This window comes from Limanda limanda, chromosome 10 (genome assembly GCF_963576545.1).
Source record: "Limanda limanda chromosome 10, fLimLim1.1, whole genome shotgun sequence".
In the NCBI taxonomy this organism is placed as follows: Eukaryota; Metazoa; Chordata; class Actinopteri; order Pleuronectiformes; family Pleuronectidae; genus Limanda; species Limanda limanda.
Window position 1 is genome coordinate 25,561,040 of NC_083645.1, and position 27,516 is coordinate 25,588,555.

Below are 27,516 nucleotides of genomic sequence, written 5' to 3' on the forward strand. Positions count from 1 at the left end.
CCACCTTCAGCTCTGTCTCGTGCACGGAAAGAAAGTGTCCTGCTGAACTCGCTGAAGGGAAAAGTAAACTGCGGTTGTCACTGGTGGTTAATTCTCTTTTCCGCCCTCTCTCCATCCTCAGGTTCTCCTCCTCTGAGCGGAACGGGCACGGTGACGGTTCTGGTGGACGACGTGAACGACAACGTCCCGGTCTTCACCTCCTCGGCGTTCCACACCACCATCACGGAGGACGCTCCCACGGGGACGGACGTGCTGCTGGTCAACAGCTCGGACGCAGACGTGGGCGTCAACGGAGTCATAAGGTAAAGATGAGTATTAACAAAAGGTTTCATTGCTGTTCATCTCACAGAAAAACTTCTTGACAGACTATCTTGAAACTTGGTGGAAGGAAGCAGAATGAGCCAAGAAAGAATCTATTGCATTTTGACATAGTGAGAAGGAGTCGTTTTTTGACATCTTCACCATCAGAAAGTTCATGGAGCTCAATGAAAACTCGAGAAAAACTTGAGAAAACTTGAGAGAAGTGAAATCTATCAGTTTGTGAATTTTGCTGCAGCTTGATTTGAATGTAATAGGAACATCTTTCCTTCTTCTGAGGACTAATAGAAAATCTAAATGTTTGTCGACTGATTATCTTGAAACTTGGTGGAAGGAAGCAGAAAGAGCCAAGAAAGAATCTATTAAATTTTGACATAATGAGACGTTTTTTGACTTCAATGCTGCTTTCCCCTCTAACTTTATAATATTGTATTTTAAAAATAAATGTAGATAGCCTGTTATATATTTGAAGACCAATGTCGTTTGTATGAATATGAGAATGAAAGAACAAGGACATGTTTTGGACAATCTGAAGTGGTACATAGCTGTTAATATTGAGGTGATATAATATATAGTAATTGTTGATTTTCAATCATAAATACTGACGTCTGTAATTACAAACTTAAATATATTTCCCATATTATAACACTCATTCATGCCAGAAGAGCCTTTTGAGTACTTAATGCTTTATGTACTTATTTCTAGATTTTATATCTTCACCATCAGAAATTCATGGATCTCGATGAAAAACTTGAGAGAACTTGAGAGAACTCATATCTATGAGTGTGTGAAATTTGCTGCAGCTTGAACATCTTTCCTTCTTCTGAGGACTAATGGAAAAACTAAATGTTTGTCTGTTTTAAAAACCATTTGATCCTCATAAAAGAAACGATTTGTTTATTGTATTTCTCTTTTGACCCAGTTTTGTGGGTTTTTTATAAACATACACTTTCTTGTGCAGAGGCCTTTTTAATGCTTTAATTAGAGAGTTGAGATGTGGTGACACACAACAAATGCTCATGTTTACGTGTATTTACGGCTTCGCTGCTCAGTTAAACACTTTAAACCATCAAATATCAGCCGTCGGACATAAGATTTGAGAATTTCCATCACTTATTCCGTCACTTCAAGTTGGGAAAGTGTTTGAAACGGACTAGTTTTATTAGATGAACCCATAATGACACTGGACACCAATAACACGAGTTATTAAAAGAGTCCAAATCAAACTTTTCATTATTTAAAACATTGGTGAATGTGTTATCTCGGCTTGTTTAAGAAGGTTATCCTGGATCTGCCTGTTTATACAGATCCACACTTTAATTGGTTTCTTCTTGGCTCGTGCCCCACCCCTTCACCCCCCCCACCCCTCCACCAGGTTTAATGGAAATCAGCTCTGTAGTGTTTACGTAATCCTGCTGACGAACAAACAAACATGAAAACACAACGTCCTTGGGGTTAGAAGAAAAATCCTGCAGATAAATCCGACCAATAACAAAATTCCCCTTTCGTTAGATCCATCTACGCAGCAGAAGATGCTGTAATTCGCACTTAACGTTTATTCAAATACTTTTAAATAAACAGATTAATGCAGGAATAACATCTTTTGTCCTCACAGAACTAATTAGGCCGTTGGAGTCTTGTCAGGCTTTGTGCAGGTCCGGTTACTACTGTGAGTAATCAGGTCAGTGTTAGTTTGCTTTGATTCCCTGGTGTGAAAAAAAAAAAAAAACCCTTTCAGGACGACGCCGGGCTCTGGCTCCGCTCGCCGCTCGCTCGCCGCTCCAGCGAGAAAACGTTTTACCTCATCGCCAGCTCTGTGAGTTTCCAGGCCGATGTGGCAATCGATGACAGGAGTTCATGGGGAGGGGGTCGATCTGTAGTCAACACCCACGAGTCATTGTGTCGGCTGCTATTCTGGAGCTGGACAACAGCGTTTTTCACACTTGCACCCCCCCCCCCCTCCACAGGGGAACTTCTCAGAGCTTCTGGTCGCTCTCTCTCTCTCTCTCAAGCCGGACGCCGACGCCGACGCAAGTGTGACCCCGCCTCTCTCCTCCCCAAAACCCCACTGGGTCCACGTTGGGGGGGGGTACCCGAGTGTGCTCCAGTTTCCCAAAACATCGTAATGAGGACGTTAATTGTCCGTGACAGTACGAGTTGTGCCCATCGGGGGGTTCCAGGGGGGGGTTCCAGGATCTTAACGGAGACGAGAACCGGCTCCAGCCTTCAGTTTTCAGTTTGTGATTCTCACAGTCCATTAGATGTGAGACCACGAGCATCTGTGGACGGTTTCCGTTGTTGACGTTGTCTGGAAGCTGGGACGTCCTCCCTGCATTCGCACTCTGTTCTGTTATTTGTTGTCCAATCTCGTCCACTCTCCTTTTGCAAAATACGCACTGGTGTGTATGAGTCAGTTTATATTTACATCCCGCTGGAGACTTGAGAGACTCGGGGAGAAATGAGAGGTTTACATGTGAGCTGAAGAGACACAGTGCTCAGGCCTGATGGGATTTAACATGTGAATGCATGTTTTGTTTATTCATCGTACTTGTTAGATATCTCTATTGTTTCTTTACGAGTGCTTAGTCCACAATAGTATAAGTTCCACTGACTAAGATCAGTGGAATCCAGGAGTGTGGAGCGGTGCAGCTTCAGCGGAGGAGACAGTCTGAGCCACTCGGGCCTTGTGTGTGAGCAGCCAAGCAGAAACCAGTGGCTGCATTTGATAGAACACCAAGCCGGATGCCTCAGTCACTTAACTCACCGATTTGATGGCTCGCCAGCACAATATGGTGACCATTACTGATCCGACTTCTGCATGCTCCTCTGGTAAATGGGTTTTTCTGTGAGGCTTGAAACGGTGCCCTCTATAGACGACAATGTGACAGTGCTCAACACGTCAGAGAATATGTAGAAATATGTAGAAGCTGTTGTGTGTATTTACATTAGAAACAGCTTTAACAACTCAATCACCTCATTGTAACACAATATGTGCTCGTTATTCAGGAACTGAGTATATTCAGTTGGATGATTTCATGAACAAAAAGAGTAAGAACATGTCATTTAATCTGTTTAATTTATTGGAGACACAGAATTGCCCCTGGTTTATGCAGCAGTTATAAAAATCCATTTAGTAGCTCTAGTAATAACCTTATCTGGATTTTCTTTTTCCATGAACAACATGTTTTTTATCAGGCACTTCTGGTTAAAGGAGGATTTTCACAAATAGATAGAAAGATTAATACATCTTCCAGTTTTATCCTCCATGAAAAGTGCTGTACAGTACAAGTCTCACTAACCCCTTCACATACTGTTGGCAAAGTCATGGAAGATGATATTTATTTGCCCTGATAATTATTGGAAATCCATGTCAGACATGGAACAAAAACAAATGTAGAAATGTCCATTTAAAGTGATCATTTAATAATGTTCTTGTGGTTCAGGATGTTCATTAGAAGTGACTCCACCAGCCCGAGTTGATTACTGGGATCAGAAACACGCCAACACAAATTCAATTAGTCAGTGAGTGAATTCCTCCCTTGTTCGTGGAGCTTCTGCTGAAACGCTGCTCCTCTTTGTTCTGTCCTGCAGCTACAGCCTGACAGGAGGACACGGCCAGTTCTCCATCAACCCCGCCACGGGACAGATCATTACCAGCTCGCTGCTGGACCGGGAGGACCGGGCCAATTACCAGCTGCTGGTGGTGGCGACGGACGGAGGGCAGCCCGAGGGCTTGTCCAGCTCCGCCACTGTGTCCGTCACGGTGGCCGACATCAACGACAACCCCCCACGCTTCCACCACCACCCCTACGTCACACACATCCCTGCCTCGACTGCAGCAGGTTAGTCAGAAACATGCTCATATCAGTTGTTATTTATAATTAGTGCTTTGTACTACATGTGCAAGATTATAAATGTTGGATTTTATTACACTTTCAGGGAATCCTTTCAAATGTGGTGCTGATAGTCAGAGGCCAAAGGTCAAGGTGATCTTGCAAAACCCTATTTACGCATTATCTTAAGACTGCCTCGAGATAATTCTTTCAAACTTAAGTGATTAGATTTGGTCGGTCAAAGGGCAAAGGTCAAGGTCACGGTGGCCTAACAAACCATGTTTTTGGCTTTTTGAACATGATATCTCAAATCTGCCTTAAGGGAATTCCATCAAATTGCCACTTGGCCTCGAGCAGGAAGTGAACAGATTTCAGCAGTCAAAGGTCAAAGGTCACTGTGACCTCAAGAGTCTGGAATAAAAATGTATATATACTGAATCTACGCTGGTTGGTGGAGAAATAAAACCGTGGGGCAGTATTTCTCATTAAATGTTGTAAAACTAAAAACTAAAACTAACGCTTTTCTCTCGTGTGTGTCCTCAGGGTCTTTGGTCTTTGCGGTGACTGTCACTGATGAGGACTCGGGTTCCAACGCCCAGCTGCACTACTCCCTGATGGGCCGCAACTCTGAAAAGTTCAAGATCGACCCCGTCAGAGGAGCCATCACTTCCATTGAGAAGCTGACGGGGAACTCGGAGGTCACCCTCACGGTCCGAGTGAAAGATGGCGGCACTAATCCCAAAACGGACACGACCACCGTGACCGTCCGCTTTGTGACGGGAGGAAACTTCCCTGTCATCAAGCTGAAGGAGCACACCTTCACGTTCCCCGAGAGCCAGTCCACCAACCACGTGGTCACGACCGTAACCGGCTCGTCTATGAGGGGCGGACCGCTGTCGTACTACATCGCCAGCGGCAACCTGGATAACGCTTTCCATATCGACCAGCTCTCAGGCGAACTGTCAATCAGACACTCACTGGATTATGAGCACATCCAGAAGTATGTTCTCTGGGTCGAGGCCCGAGATCAGGGCTTCCCGCCGTATTCCACCTACGAGAAGTTGGAAGTAACCGTGCTGGACGTGAACGATAATCACCCGAAGTTCGACAAGGATCCGTTCCACGCTGAAATCCTGGAGAGCCTTTCCCCTCAGCGGGTGCTGATGGTGTCGGCCGTGGATCTGGACAGCGGGCCCAACGGACAGCTGGAGTACGCCATCATCGACGGCAACAAGGAGAATAGTTTCAACATTAATCGAGCGACTGGTGAAATCCGAAGCACCAGGCCGCTGGATCGAGAGAAAGTGGCTCAGTACGCTTTGAAAGTCAAAGCCACCGACCGCGGGTTGCCGCCTAAAAGCACGGCGGTCAAAGTGTTGATCAGCGTTCTGGACGTTAACGACAACGCTCCGAGGTTTTCCAAAATCTTCAGTGCGACAGTGGCTGAAAACGCCCCGGCGGGTTACACTGTCACCAGGGTCACCACCACAGATGAGGACGCCGGTTCAAACGCCATCAGCCGCTACTCCATCACAGACACGAGCCTCCCATTCAACATCAACCCGAGCTCCGGCGATATAACCATAAGCCGACCGCTCAACAGAGAAGACACCGATCACTACATCGTCAAAGTGTCGGCCCACGACTCCGGTTGGACGGTGAGCACAGACGTCACCATCTTCATCACGGACATCAACGATAACGGCCCCAGGTTCAGTCGTCCATCTTACTACCTGGACTACCCTGAGCTCACCGACGTGGGCGCCCTGGTGACACGCGTGTCCGCCACGGATCCCGACGAGGGTTCCAACGGCAGAATTTTCTATTTCATCCGGTCTCAGTCCGAGTATTTCAGAATCAACGCCAGCTCTGGAGAGATTTTTGTGAAGCAGCAGCTAAGATATCAAAACTCCACGGGTGCCAGTAGCATCAATATTAATCGCCACAGCTTCATTGTCACCGCATCCGACCGGGCGGTGAAGCCTCTGCTGAGCGAGACAACGGTAATTGTAAATATTGTCGACAGTAATGACAATCCGCCTGAGTTCGATTCCCTGAGCTACTTTACCCCCGTCACCAAAAGTGTGAAGGTCGGCACCAGACTGATCCGAGTCGTAGCTCAAGACAAAAAAGACTTTGGCCTTAATTCCGAGGTGGAATATTTGATAACAGGAGGAAACAGCTCGAGTAAATTCAAACTGGATCAAACGAGCGGGTGGATTACTGTTGCCTCCTCCCTGACCTCTGACATGAAGAAGACTTTCCTGATTGACATCACAGCGAGCGACAGAGGAAACCCCCCCCTGTCGGCGCGGACGTCCGTGCGCATCGTGGTCACGGAGGAAAACCACCACACGCCTGAGTTCTCACAAAGCCAAATCTCAGCCACAGTACCGGAGAGCCTGGCTGTGGGAACAGCCATCAGGACCCTGTCTGCTAGAGACAAAGATAAAGAGATGAACGGCCTTATCACGTACAATATTACTTCAGGCAACGAGGAAGGTCTGTTTTCACTTAATACTAAAACTGGAGTGTTATCTCTCGCTCAGCCTCTGGACTTTGAAGAGAAGCAGCAGCACATGCTCAGAGTTTCAGCCACTGACGGCGGCTGGATCGCCAAAACGAGCTACGTCTCCGTCACCGTGCACGTAACCGACGTCAACGACAACCCTCCTGTGTTTGATCCTGACGAGTACTTCCCCACGGTGCAGGAGAACGTTCCCAGTGGCACCACCGTGGTCAAAATGAACGCCACGGACCGAGATTCAGGAGCCAACGCGGTCATGGCTTACGTGATACAGTCATCGGACAGCGACCTCTTTGTTATCGACCCGAACTCTGGCACCATCACCACGCAGGGCTTCTTGGATTACGAGGCTAAGCAGGTCTACCATTTAACACTGAAGGCCTTCAACGTCCCAGACGAGGAGCGCTGCAGCTTCGCCAACGTCAACATTCAGCTGAAGGGAGCCAACGAATACGTCCCTCGCTTTGTCTCCAAACAGTACTACTTTGAGATCTCTGAAGCCGCGCCAAGAGGCACAGTGGTCGGGGAAGTGTTCGCCAGCGATCGTGACCAGGGGGTTGATGGAGTGGTTTACTACCTCATTTTCGGGAAGAGCAGACGAAAAGGCTTTGGCATCAACAAGAAAACCGGTCAGATCTACGTCACGGGAACGTTAGACCGTGAGAAAGAGGAGAAGATCTCACTGAAGGTGCTGGCCAAGAACGCGGGGAGCATCCGCGGAGCAGATATCGATGAAGTGTTTGTGAACATCACGATCCTCGACGCCAACGATCCTCCCGTTTTCACCCAGGAGCTGTATGACGTGCAGGTCAGTGAGGGTCTCTCTCCCGGTGGTCTCGTTACCTTCGTGAGCGCCGATGACTCAGACTCTGTCCCCAGCTGGAGCAGATTTTCTTACTCCATCTCTCCTGAGTTTGATAAAAGTGTTTTTACTATCAATCCGAAGACCGGCCAAGTGTCTGTGGCTGCGGAGCTGGACCGAGAAAAGACTCCTGTGTATAATCTGACCATTCTAGCTGTGGATACTGGCTCTCCTCCTGCAACCGGCAGCTCCACAGTTATTGTGAATCTGGAAGATATCAATGATAACGGCCCAACTCTGACAACTGCTTACGCTGAGGTCATGGAGAACCAGAGAGCTGGCACTGCAGTCGCAACACTTACAGCCTCTGACACGGATCTCCCCCCCAACCAAGGCCCGTTCTTATTCAGCCTCCTCAGCTCTGGATCTGCAAACAGCTACTTCCGCCTGAGTCCAGCTGGAGTGTTAACCACGAGTCGGGAGATCGACAGAGAGCAGATCAGCGACTTCTACCTCTCGGTGGTGATCAAGGATTCTGGCGTTCCTCAGATGTCCTCCACAGGAACCGTCCACGTCAAAATAAACGATCAGAACGACAACCCGTCCGAGCCGAGGTCCATGGAGATCTTTGTCCACTACTTCGGAAACATGTTTCCCGGAGGTTCCTTGGGAGACGTCAAACCCCAGGACCCGGACATTCAGGACAGGTTCCACTGCTCCCTCATTCCTCCGTCCTCCGGTCTGTTCAGTGTCCCGACTGGAACGTGCAACCTCAACTCTAAAGCCCGATCAACGGACGGGACTTTTGAACTCACCGTCCGAAGCAGCGACGGCGTCCACGGCTCAGTCAGCAATACGGCCAGAGTCCTCTTCATGGGCTTCACTAATGCCACGGTGGACAACAGCATTCTCATTCGACTCAACTCCCAGGGAGTCAAAAACTTCCTCACCAACCACTACCTCAGCTTTTTACGCATTGCCAACTCTCAGCTAGCAGGACTGGGCACCGGGGTGCTTCTGTACGGAGCCTTTGAGCTCAACAATCAGACTTTCCTGATGGCAGCTGTCAAACGTGGCCACGGACAATATGTCAACCCCAGCGGCGTGGCCACATTCTTCCAGAGTATCAAAGACATTTTATATAGACAGAGCGGGGTGCAAATAGATGCGGTGGACCATGATCCTTGCACTCACAACCCATGCCAGAACGGAGGCAGCTGCAAGCGGCGTCTCAGTGTCGGGCCTGATATGAAGACAGAAGAAAGTGTCCCAGTGATCCTGGTTTCAAACCACCCGCTGCAGCCGTATGCCTGCAGCTGCAGGCCGGGGTACACAGGCGCTCTGTGTGAGACAGACATTGACGAGTGCCAGCCATCGCCCTGCCACAATGGGGGCACCTGCCACAATCTGGTGGGAGGTTTCTCCTGCACCTGTCCTGAAGGTTTCACCGGGATGGCCTGTGAGAGGGATATCAACGAATGCCTCTCTAATCCCTGCAAGAACGGGGCGCTGTGCCAGAACTTCCCGGGCGGATTCAACTGTCTCTGCAAATCCGGCTTCGCAGGTAATGCACACACAGGAGTCGGGTTTTATTTCCTGACCACACTCACTCATGTTAGGCTCAGAGGAAAAAAAGGGAGAAACAATGGAGACTCTCACATAATAATGCAGTCACAGACAGAGCTTTAGGTCCAAGGGAAACATTTGCCTGTGAAGGTCTCCAGGAGGTGTTGTGGCCACAGCGTGGAAGCCAGATACAGTTTTGTTTTTGGATTACTCGTTGGGGGGTATCTGCTGTGATGTATATCAGCCTGTCGTGTTTGCTTTAATAAAAACGATGATTTCAGAGCTGACCCCAGTCAGGCCGTGAGTGTAGACTCCACACACAGTTCACCAGTATCACGTTACTCTGTGTGCCTTCGTGTGCATGCAGCTATGACCACACACAGATGCATTTCTAATCCAACTGTACACAGAAGGATTTGTTAATCAAGGATTTCTCGTTTGGCTCCGTTTTTGACATGTAAGACAAATGAGCTGCTTTATAAAAGATCCAATCAGGCTTTTTAGTTTGGAAACGTAATGAACACACAGCGTTATTACCCCTGATAAAAGGGGAGTGGATTTTAAGTGGAGTTACTTCGGAGAGTCATTTAGATCCTGTGTGATGTCCAGCTGCCGACTGCAGCATCTGAAAGACATTTTCAAAGCAGGCGATTTGCCTCAAGTCAACTCATTACTGTCCCTTTTTATTATGACCATAAAAAATGGCCAGAAACCTCGAGGTTTCATCAAGATAAATGACCCTCCTGATGAAATGCACCTATTGACTTACAGTAGTTTGCATGCCCTCACTGTGAACTCTCAACTTCCTGTTTTCCCCGCCTGCTTTTTGGCAGCGTGATCCGTCTCCATTAGGCAACTTGTCTCTGGATTTACGTGTATTTGTTCGTTTTAAAGGAGACATATTTTCTTCTCTGGTGTTTCTTCCCTCCAGTTTGTTATAAAAGCTTTCAGCAAAGTTAAAAAGCTCAAATTTTATGGCAAAGGGAGGAAACACGATTTCTAGGGCATGATGATGTCATGTCACGATCCGTATTTGCATAGTTTTCTTAACATTGGAGAACATTAACACTTCAAGTGACGACACTAATTAAGATTATGAACCTGAATCTGACCAGAATATGTCTCCTTTCATTTTTTTTTCATTGTTCCAAGCCTGAAATATGTATTTTCATACCCAAGCCTCTTGTTTTTTGTATCACTGATCATGTTAAACTCATTCATTGTATTATTTGATGACCATCCACATTCATTATTGTTTTCCTCTCTGCACTGCAAAAAAGACAAACATTTCCTAAACCTAATTTGATTTTGCAATGACTTTTTTTAAATCTGATTATTCTTAGTTGGAAGATTTTGCCAATCGAGTGAGATCATTTCCCTCTGAAAGTTTCAAGATGTTGCTTTGGATCAAATGATGTCATCGTCTGACAGAGTGATCCAAAACGTTCCAAAATAGCTTCTCTGATTTCAAGAAGTGTTTAGAATAAGTGAAGTTGCAGTAAAACAGGTGAAACTACACCTTCAGCTCATGTGTGTCAATGGTTGTTTGAGCAAAAATAAGACACAAAGGCTCCAAACAAGATGAACTCATTTGTTCGAGCACAGTTGTGTGTTTTTTTTGCAGCTCTGAGGTGATGAAAACCCTGCAAGTGAACTGTGTTCCCCTCGGGGCGTTAGTCTGTGTTGTCTGCCACCCCATCCATTTTAATTTGTGTTGTTTTGTGAATTCAGGCAAAACGTGTGACTCCATCATCAATCACTGTGAGTGTAACCCATGTTTTAATGGTGGGTCCTGTCAGAATCGGGTGGATGGATATTACTGTCACTGTGCGTTCGGTAAGTAATGGTCGGAAACTTTCGTAGGGAATTAGTGAGCTGTGCAGAATTGAACATTTTCACATGTGAAACCTCCCTAAAGAAAAGAACATTACCCCATGATTTCATAAGCAAATGTGCCCATTTCATTTAGTGTCTCCATATTTCATGCTTTGTATTGTTTCTGTCTTTAATGAGAAGTTTTAAACTTTTCTGACATGCCAGATTAGTATTATCTGACTGCAGTGACAAAGCCGTGATATCTGCTTTCTTACATCTAATTACAGAACACATAATGTTGCTCAGTAGAGACTCCAGTTTATCGGCAGATATTTTTATCGCTGCAGCACCGTGAATCATTCATTGGCTTCCTCTGATTCCTCCGCCGGTCTGTTTTTATCCTCAGGGGTTTTCGGAAAGCACTGTGAGCTGAACAGCTACGGCTTCGAGGAGCTCTCCTACATGGAGTTTCCCTCCCTGGATCCCAACAATAACTACATATATATTAAGTTTGCGACCCTGCAGAGCAACGCGCTGCTCATGTACAACCACGATAACCAGACCGGAGACAAGGCCGAGTTCCTGGCGCTGGAGATCTTCGAGGGACGGATGCGCTTCTCCTTCAACCTCGGCAGCGGAACTTATAAACTCATGACCATGATAAAAGTTGCAGATGGGCAGTTCCACACGGTCATCGCCAGGAGGGCTGGGATGGTAAGAACGCCTGTTTTTATTGCAGAAATTAGCTCATATGTTAAGTGTTTTTCATCATGCATCATTTCAAAAGTCTTCACTGAGTGGCTTAGTCATTCTAAAGGTTATAGGAGCATAAGCATTGAGGACAATCTGAGGGAAACCACAGGGTGTGGACTGAGAAGGTGATCTGCACATTCAATAGCTGCATTTTATTCCAGAAAGCTGTTTTATTCCAAATTTGGCGTTATATCCTTTTTCTTTCACCATCAGATGATAATTAAACTCCCCCCAAACCATGGGGAGCTCAGTTTATGGTTTGAAAGCTTTGTAATTATATTTGATTGCCCGTTGTGATGTACAATGAGAGGATCCAAAATGACCCTGAAGGTTGAGTTTCTGTCTCTGAATGAGAGGCTTCACGCTGCCAGCAGCTCAGTGGCAGGGAGAGAGCTGGAAAAAAAACCAACCGGGCCCTGTCAGACCTTTTGTGAAATAGTTCTCCTGCTGGACTTCAAATCTGTCATTTCTCCCCGTGTGCTGGGAACTTTCAGAGGAAGCTGGTAAAATCGTTAAAAATTATCCGTTTTGATAATGGCGCAGAGTGACTGGATGGAAAGGAGCAGAGATCAGGAAGAGAGCCTGTGAGTCTGTCTGCATGTAAGTGAGGCGGACGTGAACCTGATCCACGGTGTTTGTAGAAGGTGCTTTGGGTTATTTCAGTGGCCAGAGTCTGTTCTCAGTTCTCGTGCCCGAGTCCTGAGTTAACGTCCAAAGCGGAAAGAGACACGGTCATGCACTGTTTCATCGGGAGAGATCCAAGAAATCAGAGGGAGCCGAGGTTCACGGATCCTGTTCCGATCGGCGTGATCAGCTTCACCATCTGCATCATTTGGTCTGTGACAGTAACTGGAATGGAAATTGCCAGCACCAGGGTCTCAGGGTCGAGTCACAAAACTGCATCTGTTTGCCAACATGGAGTGTAAAGTAATCTATTACCTAAGATCAGAAAATGTTGATATTGTCAAGATTCATCTAGAAAAGCTGTCACTTGAGAAAAAGAAATAGAAGATGAGATAGTCACACTGCAGAGATTTGAGTCCTGTTGGATATCAGAGGTTAAAATGTAGAAATGGAATAAATATCGTCATGTCGTGCATCATGGTTTTCCCCTCTTGGCCTCATTTTCTCACAGACCTGGTTTCTTAGTTTTGTGACATCACAAACCTGGCTGTTGGAATCCATTTGTTTACTGCAGCGTTCAGGTGGAAAGCCTCAGACATGGTCATGCACTGGTCTGCTTCTTCCCTATGTTTTTTAGTCACATTAATAGTGTTAGCATGTCAGGGGGGACAACTTAAAATTCCATTCATCTGCATAGAGTCAGTGTTGAGGCCGAGGTCGTATAAATAAGAAATAGCGAGACCCTGTGACATGAAGAGATCCCAGCTGGGAGCGTCCAGGAAAAAGCTGAGCGAGAAGAAATAACAGATTTAATTCTGAGAACGAGGTTTGCAGATGCAGCTTCTCTGGAACTCACGAGCGTCGGCGACTAATCACCCGGCTTCTGATCATCTGAATTATTCGTCCCAGAAACAAGCAGAAAATAAACGTCCAACCAGCAGCGACTCAGCGCCTGAACCACGACTGAGGGCGATGCCACGGCCGCTCTGTCACATCGGTCACGGACACGCAAACTGTGATCCGCCGCTTACGTCACATTTCCCCCTTCAGGATTCTCCAAATACAAAAAACCCCACAAAACAGTCATTTCCTAAGTGTTTTTATTTTCTCTAGAGAAATATTTGACGGTGAATGGCAGCGTACGAGCGGCTTGATGGCACGGACTTTGATCGCAGATCCAAACTCTAATGGAATGTTCATGCGGTTCTTTACGGTTCCTCAGTGGGAGTCACGAATGTGTTGGGGGAGAACGAGTCCTGTTCTCGTTGTGTTTGCGTGGTTTGTGCGTTTTATTCAGATATGGGTCTGAGTGCGTGTACTTGTGTCGGACTCGGACTAATGTGAGGGAGGGAGTGTACTCGTTGTTGCTCTTTAGGATCCTTTCCTGCTTGTGAGACCTCATGAGGACAAGAGCTCGGTACTAATAAGGCCTAACATATTTTCTAATCCCTGGTTAAGGTAAGCGGTTACTTGTGAGTTGTGGTTAAAGTCCAGGGACAGACTGGGATTTAAAAAAAAACAGACTTCCTGCTGCTAGTCCTGGCATAAAACATGAAATTTAGTTTTTCTATTCAGCTGATTTTTGTCCCGTCTTGCTCGATCAAGCATTATAAATCTCTGCGTGGTTCGCAGTGCGATGGCCACGGTATCACAATCAAGTCCGACTGGTGGTGAGGCATCAAATGGTCATGGTCAAGGTTTTATGGGTTAGGGTTTAAGTTAGGCTGTGCACAATGAATGGAAGTCAACACAAAGTCTATGTGTGTGTTTCTGTGTGTGTGTGTGGTTGTGTCGAGCTCCTCTGGATGGTTTGTGTATGAGCTCCGAGCCGGTGTGGTCCGTGTTTACTTAACATCCGAGAGAGGTGGAGGTTTTTCAACACTTTCACACACTTTTCTCCGGACAGTTTCCCTCGCAGCTCATTTCTTTTCTTCCTCATAAGGTCGTTCGCTCTCAGGGCAAAGGGAGAGAGAGAGGGAGGGAGGAGGGAGAGAGAGAGGGAGGGAGAGAGGGAGGGAATATGAGAATAACCCACATCTGGGCAAAAGATTTAGTGCCATTACCGGGAAGTAGGAACTGTTTGCTGTAATCTATGGCGTTTTTTATGCCACTCGCCCATCAACCACTGGGAGGGAATGATGAAAAATAATTGGCCTCCGTGCCTTGTGGCGCACGAAACTCACACCAACCTTTGAACATGACTTAGTTCCACAAACGCTCAGTGAGGAATGACTGGGTGGAACCAGAACCCTGGAGAGAAAGTTATGTCCACAGTCCGTGAGAAGAGGTTTCAGATCTGCACACAATGAAGTTCTGTTAAGACGACAATCATGTTGCAAACAATAGGCTTTTGATGGTTTTTTAAGATCCTGTACTGTTTCCTGACTTCAGTATTAGGCATTAACACGCAGCAATGGGCAGTTTGGAGCAGTGTAGCTATGTCTACGCCTTTAGCATCGTCACTACTCCACAGTCTGGGGCTGAGTTGTCGTGTGGACATGTAGAAACTAAGATTTAAAACGATGACGTGGTTTCTTTGCTGCAGAACCACAAGGACACGTCGTATTTGGCTCCATTCACTTACAGTGACACAAACCAATGAGATGTCTATTCAAGAATTTCAATAATTATCCCAAAACCACAATAGACGGAGGTACAGGAACATTACATCTGTTAAAATCACACAAACTGTATCTCTGTGTGTATTTGTGTCCTCGTGCAGGCTGCGTCTCTGACTGTGGACCTGTGTGGTGAAGACCAGGAACCAGGCTACTGTGCTGTGAGCAACGTGGCAGTGCACACGGACTGGTAAGAACATCACATCCACACACACACACACACACACACACACACACACACACACACACACACACACACACACACACACACACACACACACTAACTAAAAGACTGTTGACAGTTTCTTTTCCAAGGTCTGGAAAAATAAAAATGCACATTTTCCATGTCCTGCAAAATAATGGAAAATAATACAAGGCTGATAGATTTTTATTTTTTATACCTGCTCTGAACATATTTGTCTAATTTCCTTCAGCTGTTGCTTTTCACAATGACCCGACAACAATCCTCTTTGTGCAGTGAATCAACAACACAATCACCTGAAGTATTTTCTTGTTAGAAAACATAGAAACAGAGACGTTCGACCCTCTCGGCCCCGGAGAGAAGCAGCGTCTCCTTCTGACCTGTTGCATGTCGACTCGTTTGACAGCTCAAACCAAACACTGTGGTTTTTTTCATCCCAGTTTGGGAAACAGTTTCTGAAAGTTCCTCCAACTGAGTTTGACTCATCCAATGAGACGGAAATCTGCTCTAAACCCCAGAAAAGCTTGTAAAAACGAATATTCCCTCCAGGTTTAAATGTTCCTTTGACTTACAACAGGGTGGAATGAATCTGTTCAATACAGTGTTATTTTAAGTTTGACACTATATATAGAATAAAGAACACCACAAAATCAAATGCAGATTCGTGGAGGAGGAGCTCGTGGACTTTATTGTGTCTGGAGGAAAAACAAATTGTTCACAAAATTGAATTCTTGTACATATTCTTTTGGTTATATGACAAAATCAGAGTCAAATTGAAGTTGTGTGTTTTCAAATATACGACACGTGATGTAAAGTGTCGTTAAGTTACCGGACGGTCACAGCTTTAATGCACAGGCTGATCCGAGCCAGGCCTTGTGGGGCGAGAACCTGAGACTGAGCATGTGTTTTTTGTGTGTTTGAGCGTCTGTGTGCGTGTGTGTGTGTGTGTGTGTGTGTGTGTGTGTGTGTGTGTGTGAGTGTGTGTGTGAGACAGATCGATCCAGCAGACGGGAGAGGGCCAGAAAGGTCTGCAGAGGGTTTATTCAGTAATTGTCCCGGGACCATGTTATTGTGAAACTCACTGACCCGCAGTGTCGTTCTGTTGGAGACGTGTGTGTGTGTGTGTGTGTGTGTGTGTGTATGTGTGTGCGTGTGTGTGTGTGTGTGTGTGTGTGGCTCTGAATACCTGCATGTGCAGCATGTGGATTTCTGTACATGTACTTTTGTCCCTCTGTTCAAGTCTTTGTGTGCTTCTGTTCCTCTGTGTGTGTGTCTGTCTGTGTGTGTGTCTGTGTGTGTGTGTGTGTGTGTGTAGGATCCTGGACGTGCAGCCCAACAGACTCTCGGTGGGAGGCGTCAGGTCAATAGAACCCGTCCTTCATCGGCGCGGTCAGATCGCCACCCACGACTTTGTCGGCTGCATCATGGAGTTCGCCGTCAACGGGCGCCCGCTGGAGCCGAGTCAGGCGCTGGCATCGCGTGGCATCCTTGACAGGTCGGCACCCACCCCTCCTCCCCCCAAGCCCCGCCCCCTCCTCTGCCCTCCTTTCACCCCCCCCGGCCTCATCTGTCCGTCTTCTCTAACCTCGTCCCCTCTCGCTGTGGGACATCTGTTCACACTCTCAAACCCTCCACAGAGTTCTTAAAAAGATGTTTTTTTAAACACAAATGGCAGATTTTTCTGACGAGGGAAACCAAATCGCAGAAATGCAGAGATTTTTTTTTTTTTTTTGTACTTCTTTCTGTCCTGCTGCTGAATAGTGAGGCTCGGACAGATCTTTTAATATGCTAATTCTCTGGGGGTCTTTATGGGGGATTCGTTGTATAGGGAGAGAAATCACAGCTCATCTGCTCCCAGCTTCTCTTTCCTCGGACCCCCCTGGCTGCCGAGTGTGCGGCTGACTTGTCAAACCGAGTGTCTGATTGTCACTTTGTGTGTCGCTAGGTGTCCGAGACTGGAAGGAGCCTGCACCGCCAGCCCCTGCCGACACGGGGGAACCTGCCTGGACCACTGGTCCTGGCAGCAGTGCCAGTGTGTGGACGGGTTCACCGGCAAGTTCTGTGAGAAATGTAAGTACCAGCGCCTCTGTGGTGCTGAGGTGGCACTTGTTTAAGAATAGTCCATCATGATTATTTATGATGCTTCCCCGTGAATCATCAAACTGCACCATGCAGCTTCATGTAGGCCACACCATAGATATATATATAAAGACTAGATGTCTCGTCTGCGTTGCCGGCCAACGGTGATGAACGTCCGCACATGGCGGCCATCTTGCCAGAGGCAGCTCGCTCACCCATAACATTGTGTTGGTAGTGGTAAATAACCATAACTTGCTCAATTTTCAACCGATTTTTAAATGGTTAGGTTTGTTATAAACGTCAGAGATGTAGATATGACATGGGCGGCTGTGGCTGAGGGGTAGAGTGGTCGTCCTCCAACCTGAAGGTCGGCGGTTCGATCCCCAGTCTGAACCATCTGCATGCCGAAGTGTCCTTGGGCAAGATGCTGAACCCTCAATAGCCCCCCATAGAATAACAAAGTGCTGCAAGTAGATGCACTGTATGAATGTGTGTGTGAATGGGTGAATGTGAAACTGTACTGTAAAGCGCTTTGAGTGGTCTTCACCAGACTAGAAAAGCGCTATATAAATACAAATCCATTACCATTTACACTGCATACTTGTGAATAATTATGTTATTTACTAAAAAATTGAATAATTTATGCAGTGTCATAACTACATCGGTTATAAAAATGATTAAAATCGGTTGAAAATTGAGCAGGTTATGGTTATTTAAAAAGTACGTACCACTACAACACAATGTTAAGGGTGAGCGAGCTGACTCTAGCAATATGGCCGCCATGTGGTGACGTCCGGCTCCGTCGAACGCGACATCTAGTCTTTAGATATATCTATGGGCCACAACTGCTGGAGTCTGGGCTTTATTTTTTAAAGCTTTTGTGTTTTTAAATATACAGACATGAGAGAAGTTACACGTTTTTAGATGCTGCGGCGTTTCCCACCAAATGAATTCAATCAATAGCGCCGGGATCTGTCACGTGCACAATTATTTCGCTCACGTGCCACAGATGCCGAGTGACAGGTACTAGAAAGTGAAATACAAGTTCTCAAGTGAGAGAGAAAACTGCATGACACATGACACCTGCAGCTGAAACTATGAGGTCTGACTATGGGATTGTAAAAACCTTGTGGTCGGTAGCGTTAGAAAGCACAGAGAAAAAGTGCTTCAAACATATTCATATGAGGAGTGTTATAATATAGTTTTGGGTCATTATGAAACTGAGGCAGGAAACATTAGTCGCCACAGTTTAAATAATTGATGAGAAAAACACTGTTTCCAAGGTTCAAGAGCAAATTATTACCATTAATCAATTTCATGACATTACTTCTAGAAACTAAAGATCATTACTGAGGCGATCTGGGAACTTCTGTAACAACCCACTGTGGATTCTTCTCTGTTTACTCTCAGGCTGATGGTATTTAGGTCAAGTTATTAAAATTCCTCACCAATCATGTTTATACAGCAGTAAAGGTGAACATTCATGTTCTTGCTCAAGGGCACACAGGCCGCCCCCCCCCCCCGGGGATTGACCTGCATGTCTCAGCTCTAAACAGATCTTTAGTGAGAATGTTAAAACCCCATTCGAGGTTATGGAAGTCAGATTAGAGGAAAGTCATTTGGACTCGTCTCTGCAGCAGCAGTGGAAAGATTTAATATTTTTTATAAAGTTGTCTTCTGAAGACTTGAGTCCGAGCTGGATTGAGGAGCTTCTCTATCTCTCTCCCGCAGACATGTCGGCGGACACGGCCCTGTCGCTGGACGGCACCGGCCGGCTGGACTACTCCCTGAAGTCCGGCCCCAAGCGCGACCTCCTGCTCCGCCAGGCGCTGCAGAGCTCGACCTCTGACCCGGACCCGACCGGGCCCAGCAGCCTGGAGGTGAAGTTCAGGACGCGCGGCAAGAGTGGCACGCTGCTGCACGTGCAGGAGAGCAGCAACTACACCACCGTGAAGGTGAGAGAGAGAGAAGCACACAGAGGAACATGTGGTGCATTTCAAAATAAAAGGCCAGGACTTGATTTAATATTCCTGTTTGTGCAGACAGGGAACAGACTGTTCTGCAGCTGAATGCATTTCAGTGATAATGCACGTCAAGCAGCTCGTTAATAAAACTCTAGGAAGAAGCTGTAATCGGCTTCAATAGAATGAGGATGATGAGGGTAAAAAACTACATTTCCCATAATGCATTACGCTGAACTCTCACATGTATTTCACAGAATCATAAAAACTATGACGTTGTGAATAAGCTCGTTAATAAAACTCTGTAAAAAACAATAAAAGCTGTAATCAGCTTCAATAGAATGAGGATGATGGGGGGAAAAAACTACATTTCCCATAATGCATTACGCTGAAGTGTCACGTGTATTTCAGCGAATCATAAAAACTATGACGTTGTGAATAAGCTCGTTAATAAAACTCTGTAAAAAAAAAAAAAAAAAAGCTGTAATCTGCTTCAATAGAATGAGGAGGATGAGGAACAACAAACTACATTTCCCATAATGCATTATGCTGAACTCTCACATGTATTTCACAGAATCATAAAAACTATGACGTTGTGAATAAGCTTGTTAATAAAACTCTGTAAAAAAACAAAAAAAGCTGCAATCTGCTTCAATAGAATGAGGAGGATGAGGAACAACAAACTACATTTCCCATAATGCATTATGCTGAACTCTCACGTGTATTTCACAGAATCATAAAACTATGACGTTGTGAATAAGCTTGTTAATAAAACTCTGTAAAAAAAAAAAAAAAAAAGCTGTAATCTGCTTCAATAGAATGAGGATGATGAGGAACAACAAACTACATTTCCCATAATGCATTACGCTGAACTCTCACGTATATTTCAGCGAATCATAAAAACGATGACGTTGTGAATAAGTATGTAAGTTGTAATCAGTGGATTGAGAACAAACACGTCTGCATATCTGGACGCTGTCTACTTAGATTGCCCCCCCCCTCTCTCTATAAGCAAACTGTGTCTCATCCTCCTCCCAGTCGTCCCATTCCTCTTTCTTCTCCTCCCTCACCCCCCCACCCCCACCCCTTGCTCTGATAGATCCTGGGCATCTGACCAAAGAGTCTCATTCATCCTCTTTAATTTTCCTCTTAGACCCTCCCCCTCCCCTCCCCCCTCCACCACCACCAACCCCTTCCCACATTGTTGTCGTTTCCCTATCAAACATTCTCGCTTATGATGATTTTTCTATTTTTTATTATTTGGGGGGGGGGGGGGAGGTTTCCAGCTCCGAGCAGCTTCTGGTGCTCATCAAATCACCATCACAGCTTCCTGAATCCTCCAGACGAGTCCCGAGTCCAAGTGTCGGGGGGGAACGCACCGTGCATGTGTACATATGTTGAGCGGGAGAAAACTATATATACTGAGATATGAAAAAAAAAAAACAAGATGTTTAATAGATAAAACCTCCATGATTGGTTTTCCAGGTTTAGCGCTCTCGGTATTCTTGGACTTGGGGGACTTTCTGCTTTTCCCATTTTAAATCATTTCTTCCGGAAGCGACTTATCATTGCTGATTTTTTGGGGGTCTTTGAAAGGGAGGGGGGGGTGGGGATTACTTTTCCACCGGCGTGGAGGGGGGGTGCACACAGGAGATTATCATACACGTGTAAACCGCACGTTTGTTGCCCAATTGCAAAAGTGAGCCTGATTAATTTCTTTTAAAGATGGAGATCCGTGCTTCCTTTTCTGGAGAGGCTCCTCCTCCTCCAGTGGGTGTTTAGATTTGTCTCTGTGAATTTGTCGTCAACAAGTTTCTGATCTACACACACACACACACACAGACACACACACGAGTTGTGAGAACATGATTTAGTGCCGTGTGTCTCGCTGGGGGAAAGATTCACGAGCGTCGAGCTGCATTTTTCTTTTCAGTCTCTGACCTCAGCAGCAGATTCAGAAAGCGAGTGGTTGGTTTCTGTGGAAAGCGAAGTGAAGGTTTCCTCTCGTCACTCGTCACAGACGCTGACAAGAACATCCACTGATCAGAAAAACTGAATTTTGCTCCACAAAGAATATTATTTATTATTTGTTGATGTTTCCAGTCTGTGTCATCATTGATCTGCTGACTGATATGTGTATTAGCAGAGATAGATGCTGTCAATCCCTTCTATTATCACTGATACATATTATATCTAGGGTTGCAAAATTCATGGGATTATTCAAAGTTGGAAACTTTCCATGGGAATTAACGGGAATTAACGGGAATATACGGGAATTAACGGGAATAAACTGGAAATGTTGTGGGTAATTTATACTAACTGTATTTACCTTGTCATATACAGACATAAATATAAACATTTTGTTGTGTCATAGGCTGATTTGAGCCCTGAGGAAACTTTGGGCACTTGACTTTATGCTTCTGCATCGTTGTGTCATTCTTAACATAGGTCTTTGCACAGTATTTTCAAATGTACACAGCCTTTCCTTCTACATTGGATGTGGTGAAATGTCTCCACACATGAGAGAGTGCACGTGGCATTGTTCTGTAGAATAAGATGAGAAAAAAGTTTGTTAAAAAAACACTAATGCAATGCCAGAGATATAAATAGTTAGCCAAACTATTGGAATCGTATAATACGGATAAATGAATGGAAATAGGCTACATGAACAGATGAACAATCCTCAATCAGTGCTGCATTCCATACATCTTTAAAATAGAGTTTTGAATGATGTTTTTATTGCTAAATCCCGAGCTTAACTTCCCATGGAAAGTTTCCAGAAAGTTTCCGGAAATTTACCGGAAAGTTTCCACCCCTTTGCAACCCTAATTAAAATCACAAAATAACTGATCCCCTGCTCATTCTGTCTGTTTTCACCCAGTAAAATGTTTCTCATCTGACTGGTGACCACTGCTCTCACACCTCCGTCTCTCTGTTCTCTCTCTCCTGCAGCTGAGGAACGGAAACCTCCAGTACATCTCAGACGCCGGCGTGGGGGGGAAGGTGGAGCGGACGGTGGGCGACGCGCTGCTGTCCGACGGCCAGTGGCACACGCTGCAGCTGGTGAAGAACGGCTCCACCACCGTGCTGCAGGTGGACAACGGCCACCCCCGGGTCATCCAGCATCCCACGCAGGACTTCGGAGGTCTCGGGGTCGTGACCTTCTCTCTGGGAGGGATCCCACCCGGACCGGCGCAGCAGAAAACCGGAGCAGGTGAGGCTGGAAGGTGTTTCTGTCTCCAACCGAGTGTTAAGAACTTTAGCTTCTTGCCCTGGGAGTGGAGGATCTCCAGGTTGATCGCAGACTGGGAGGATGAGTCTTGGCAGAGGAGGTGAAAGAGCAGTTTTCCACTCCATCATTACCACAACTGAGGAGCCTATGAGCAAACCCCCCCCCCCCCCCCTTTAATCCCTGTCTGCTCCAGACACGAAGATTTCACAACAGAGATTTTCTCCGTCCAAAGAAATTACAAACTGTGATCAAATGATCCACTTAACGTCATGTGGAGCATGTAACGTATGTGGTGGGAGAGCATAAAGACCCATAAAGAACTTCATTATCATGACTTTCATCAGACACGAGTCTAATGATGATCTAAACGTCATTTTAGGGTTTTTTACCCGAGTTTTAACAAGAACTCTGTCATATTTAACACCCTGTCCACACTCATGCAGATATGTTGCAAAACAGACGTTCTCCTGGTTGGTTTAGTCATGAAAACATAACATTTCATAAACTGTTCATCTGTGTGGACGTATAAAACTTTCTCAGCCAGGAACTCACTTTTCCAATTATTCCAAAAACCACATAAACACACAATTACTTTCCTATGTTTGGACGCAGACATTCTGTAAAACGAATTAAAATAACACCAGAGGTCCGAGGGGTTAAAAAACATTGCTCTCTCTAAAAACATGAACGTGCAGTATATTAACACACGTGTTTGTATGTGTGGACGAACATGTGTATTTACGTGCCGTGTCAAACACACATGCTGAATCTCTCACAGTCTGGCATCCGACCAAGAAACTCACCCACTCCTCACCCGCTGTAAATTACCCACGCAGCGGTTTTCACATGTTATGGAAACCTCCTCTGCACGCTCACATACAGAGCACATGTGAGACACGGCTCTCAGGATCCTGTGAGCCCTTATAAATCCTCTACAACCCCCTTTTCTCTTTTTTTTTTCTTTACTCCTTCCCCACAAACGAATTAATAGTCTGCAGCTTAAACTGCTGACCCTGTTTTGGTGTCCGTCCAGCACGACTCCATTAAACCGGCTGGAAGTCCGTGTCTGTTGGACGCTGCTGAGATTTACCTGCTTTGAATTTTACAGCAGTTGAGTAAATGTTTCTTCATCAGAGAATCGTCCGCGCACACAAAACAGAAAGTTCGTTTAATCTGGCTTCGTCTCGGAGCCGCTGCCTTTGAGGACTCGTTTTAATCGTCTCTTTTCCAGCCTCTCGTCATAGTTTAGAGCTAAATCACCGACGTGATGTCCTGAAATGTGAGTTGAGAACAGTTTGCAGAAGGTGAAGGAGACGGTTTCCACAGGGAGCTCGTAAAGCACAGTAAACTGCAGAGATTCAGGAGGGGGAGGAGGAGGGGGGGAGTCTAACCCGATACTATGGACTAATAAGGTAAAAATGAGCAATTTGAAGGATTTCTCGACCTGTTTTACACGAGGAGCACCCGGGCACGTTTCTAAACAAACATCTCCGGAGCACGCAGGCTCAACCCTCCTGTGCTCTTGTGTACTCACTTTTCTCAAGAGCTAATGAAAAGACACGAATGGATTTAATCTGCACCGGGATAAATTCAATAAAATCTATTTACATCGGTGAGGCAGCGCTGTGAGGCGATCCGCAGAGCGAAGGATTGAATTAGACACAGAGACGCTCACTCGACCCAGATGTGTGTCTCCGAGCTATAATGGCACCGACGATAGATTCTCTGTTTGAGAAACGAAAATCATATTTCTCCTCTCAAATTGGCCACTGATAGATGCGACCCATTTTTTTTTAAAAATGATTTTTTCTTTTGCAGAGGTGCTTTTCTACAAGGAAATTTCTCTTGTTATTTTTTTTTTTGTCCGAATCTTGAACCAATTACCCGTCTAAACAAAATTCCTTCAGCCCTGATTATAACTCCCAGTTCCTTATTTTCAGGGGAGCGTTCCAACCTTGGCAGAAATTTTGAAAACCCATCAATTTGGGAAAGATTCCCCCCCCCCCCCCAGGCCACTGTTATGTCCTTGTTAGCTGCTGTCGGCCGCTTCTCATTTGTTTGACCCAGTTCTCTCTCTCTCTCTCATTCCTCCGCAGGGTTCGATGGCTGCTTGGCCTACGTGAAGTACAACCGGGAGAACCTGCCGTTCACCGGAGACCACAGCCTGGTGACCTTGACCAAGACCAGCTCGTCGGTCAAGATCGGCTGCAGAGGTCCCAACCTGTGTGAGAGCAGTCCGTGCTGGGACGGCCTGATGTGCGTGAACCAGTGGTACACGTACCAGTGCGTCCCGCCCGGCGACTGCACCTCCAATCCCTGCCAGAACCACGGCAGCTGTGTGCCGGATCCCCACTCGGGTTACACCTGCGTCTGCTCCGAGTTCTACACAGGAAGGACGTGTGAGACCCTGGTGGCCTGTCTGGGTGTCCAGTGTCCTCAGGGTACCGTCTGCAAAACAGCCAACAACGGCGGCTTTGTGTGCAGCCCGAACCCCACGGCGGCCACCATGGTCCTCCCCATCTGGGCGGTGCCCGCCATCGTCGGCAGCTGCGCCACCGTCCTCGCCCTGGTGGTCCTCAGCCTGATCCTGTGCAACCACTGCCGGGGCCGCAACCGGACCAAAGTGCCAAAGGAACCCAAGGAGAAGAAGCCCAAGGAGAAGAAGAAGAAGAAGAAGAAGAAGGGGAGTGAGAACGTGGCGTTCGACGACCCAGACAACATCCCGCCGTACGGAGACGACATGACGGTACGGAAGCAGCCGGAAGGGAACCCCAAACCGGACATCATCGAGCGGGAGAACCCGTACCTGATCTACGATGAAACAGACATTTCCCACAACAACGAGACGGTGCCGAGCGCGCCGTGCGCCCCCTGCAACGGCCCCGAGGCGGACATCGAACATTACGACATCGACAACGCCAGCAGCATCGCTCCGTCGGACGCTGACATCATCCAGCACTACAAACAGTTCCGTAGCCACACCCCCAAGTTTTCCATCCAGAGACACAGCCCACTGGGCTTCGCCAGACAGTCGCCCTTACCGCTCGGCGCCACCAGCTACACCTACCAGCCGCAGTACACGCAAGCGCTGAGGTCCACGCCGCTCAGCCACTCCCACTCTGCATGCCCCACCCCCAACCCTCTGTCCAGACACTCCCCCGCCCCGTTCAACAAGCCCTCGTCCTTTTACCGGAACACGCCAACCAGAGAACTCAACCTGGCTCGCCGGGACGGCAGCCCGCTGGATCTGCACAACGACATGTGCCAGCCGCCGCCCATGTTCAACTACGCCACCCGGCTGGGGAGGCGGAGCAAGAGTCCGCAGACCATGGCGAGCCACGGCCACACGTCCCGGCCGGGCAGCCGGCTGAAGCAGCCGATCGAGCAGATCCCCCTGGAGACCGGACCACCCGTGGGGCTCTCCATCGAGGAAGTGGAGCGTCTGAATACGCCACGCCCACGCAACCCCAGCATCTGCAGCGCCGACCACGGGCGCTCCAGCTCGGAGGAGGACTGCCGCCGGCCGCTGTCGAGGGTCCGCAACCCGGCCGACGGCCTCCCGGCCCCCGAGTCCTCTTCAGAAAGTGACTCTCACGACTCCTTCACCTGCTCGGAGATGGAGTACGACCGGGACAAACCGGTTTCCTACAACTCCCGCGTGCCCAAGCTCTCACAAGTCAACGAGTCGGACGCCGACGACGAGGACTACGGCGGGCGGCTGAAGCAGCGGCGTTACTCGAGTCGGAGGGCGGAGGGAGGGCCGGGCGTTTCCCAGATGCCCCCCGGCGAGCAGCACTACACCCTGCCCCACAAACTGGGCCAGCAGGCCGGGGGCTTCAACTGGGACAATCTGTTGAACTGGGGTCCCGGCTTCGGACATTACGTCGACGTGTTCAAGGACCTAGCTTTGCTTCCCGAGAACGCGGCGGCGAAAGACATTGAAATGAACAGTGGCGACGGTTCAGTGACCATTTTAAACGAAGGAGAAGCTGAGCAATATGTATGAGACTATTTATTATGATGTACAATATGGTGACGTTCTCCATTTGAAAAAAGAAACAAGAAAAAAGGAAGACTGTACATTTCAAGAGAGCGTTGGACTCCATGTTTTTTTGTTTTTTTTTTACATTATTCAGAAATAATAAGACGACTTTCAATGCAGTAAGGCAGAAACACAGCACCTGTAACGCGACAGATTTTGTCGTTATCCACCTTGGAATAGTTTACCAGTTTCTTCTCGGTCCGAACTCGACTGTACAATCGTGCTTTCCTCTCCGGGGCTCGTGACCACGGATCCAGTGACGCCGCTCGGCTCAGAAAAACTAAATCCCAACGTCTGAATCCAATTTAGCGACTGCAGAGCTCCATTCACGTTATCTTGATCAAACGTTTCTGTTCTGCGTTACCAACACGGCCTCTCCTCTCCAAGAACACGCCTGTCACATCCACAGCTGAGCGATGGGGAGGTGGAGATTACATTAACACTCACAGGAAGAAAAAATTCCCCAAAACTCCCGGTGTCTGTCTTTTTAGGGGGTTCAATTTTCAATTAGCTTGAAACGAAGCATGTGTGTATTTGGTCTGACTGCACCTGTTACAGACAGGACACTGGCTAAACGCTCCAAGACGGAGGGTTGATGAAGTCTCCTGCCTTACAGACATTTGAGGATTTCAGTACTGGGGGGGGGGGCGGGGGGGTGGTGGACGCTTCCTCTTTTGTGTTTGCGTCCTGAGTCGAGTAGAAGAAGACGTTTGTGTGTTTCTGGGGAACTGTTGGAGAGCTGTGTGTCACAGATTTGCATTTTCTGACAAAGCCAAGTAACCATGACGACGATGATGATGAAGATGATGATGTATGATGATGATGATGATCGTATAAACATGACCCCAACTAAAAAACACTATGAACCTTGTGTACATTTTTTTAATTCATGAGAAATCATGGAGTCATTTGTTGTTGGTGTCTTCGTCCATTATTTTGACATTTGTATGGTTTCTACATTTTTGTACTGTTTATTAACTTAAAATTACTTAAGCTGTGTTTTTATGGATATTTTCATATGCTGAAAATGTATGTCCTTACTTTCGGGGAAAGTAAGATTGAAGACTTATTTTTTACATTTGTTACGTATGTAACATCAGTATTTTCCACTTTTGATAAAACTATAACATGCTGTATGCTTTGT

General features: G+C 46.8%; 1 protein-coding gene across 1 annotated transcript in view; it reads left to right on the forward strand.

Annotated features, from left to right (window-relative positions):
* The window catches only part of fat4 (FAT atypical cadherin 4), a 114,093-nt gene extending 87,104 nt beyond the window's left edge, over positions 1 to 26,989 (forward strand). Inside the window, exons 7-17 of the mRNA XM_061079828.1 lie at positions 122 to 302; positions 3,910 to 4,160; positions 4,695 to 9,044; positions 10,778 to 10,882; positions 11,268 to 11,575; positions 14,961 to 15,046; positions 16,374 to 16,553; positions 17,004 to 17,128; positions 18,869 to 19,092; positions 22,051 to 22,312; positions 24,427 to 26,989. Coding sequence (XP_060935811.1) covers positions 122 to 302; positions 3,910 to 4,160; positions 4,695 to 9,044; positions 10,778 to 10,882; positions 11,268 to 11,575; positions 14,961 to 15,046; positions 16,374 to 16,553; positions 17,004 to 17,128; positions 18,869 to 19,092; positions 22,051 to 22,312; positions 24,427 to 26,336 — 7,982 coding nt within the window. The 3' untranslated portion in view covers positions 26,337 to 26,989. The remainder of the gene's footprint in view (positions 1 to 121; positions 303 to 3,909; positions 4,161 to 4,694; positions 9,045 to 10,777; positions 10,883 to 11,267; positions 11,576 to 14,960; positions 15,047 to 16,373; positions 16,554 to 17,003; positions 17,129 to 18,868; positions 19,093 to 22,050; positions 22,313 to 24,426) is intronic.
* The last annotated feature ends 527 nt before the right edge of the window (positions 26,990 to 27,516 follow it).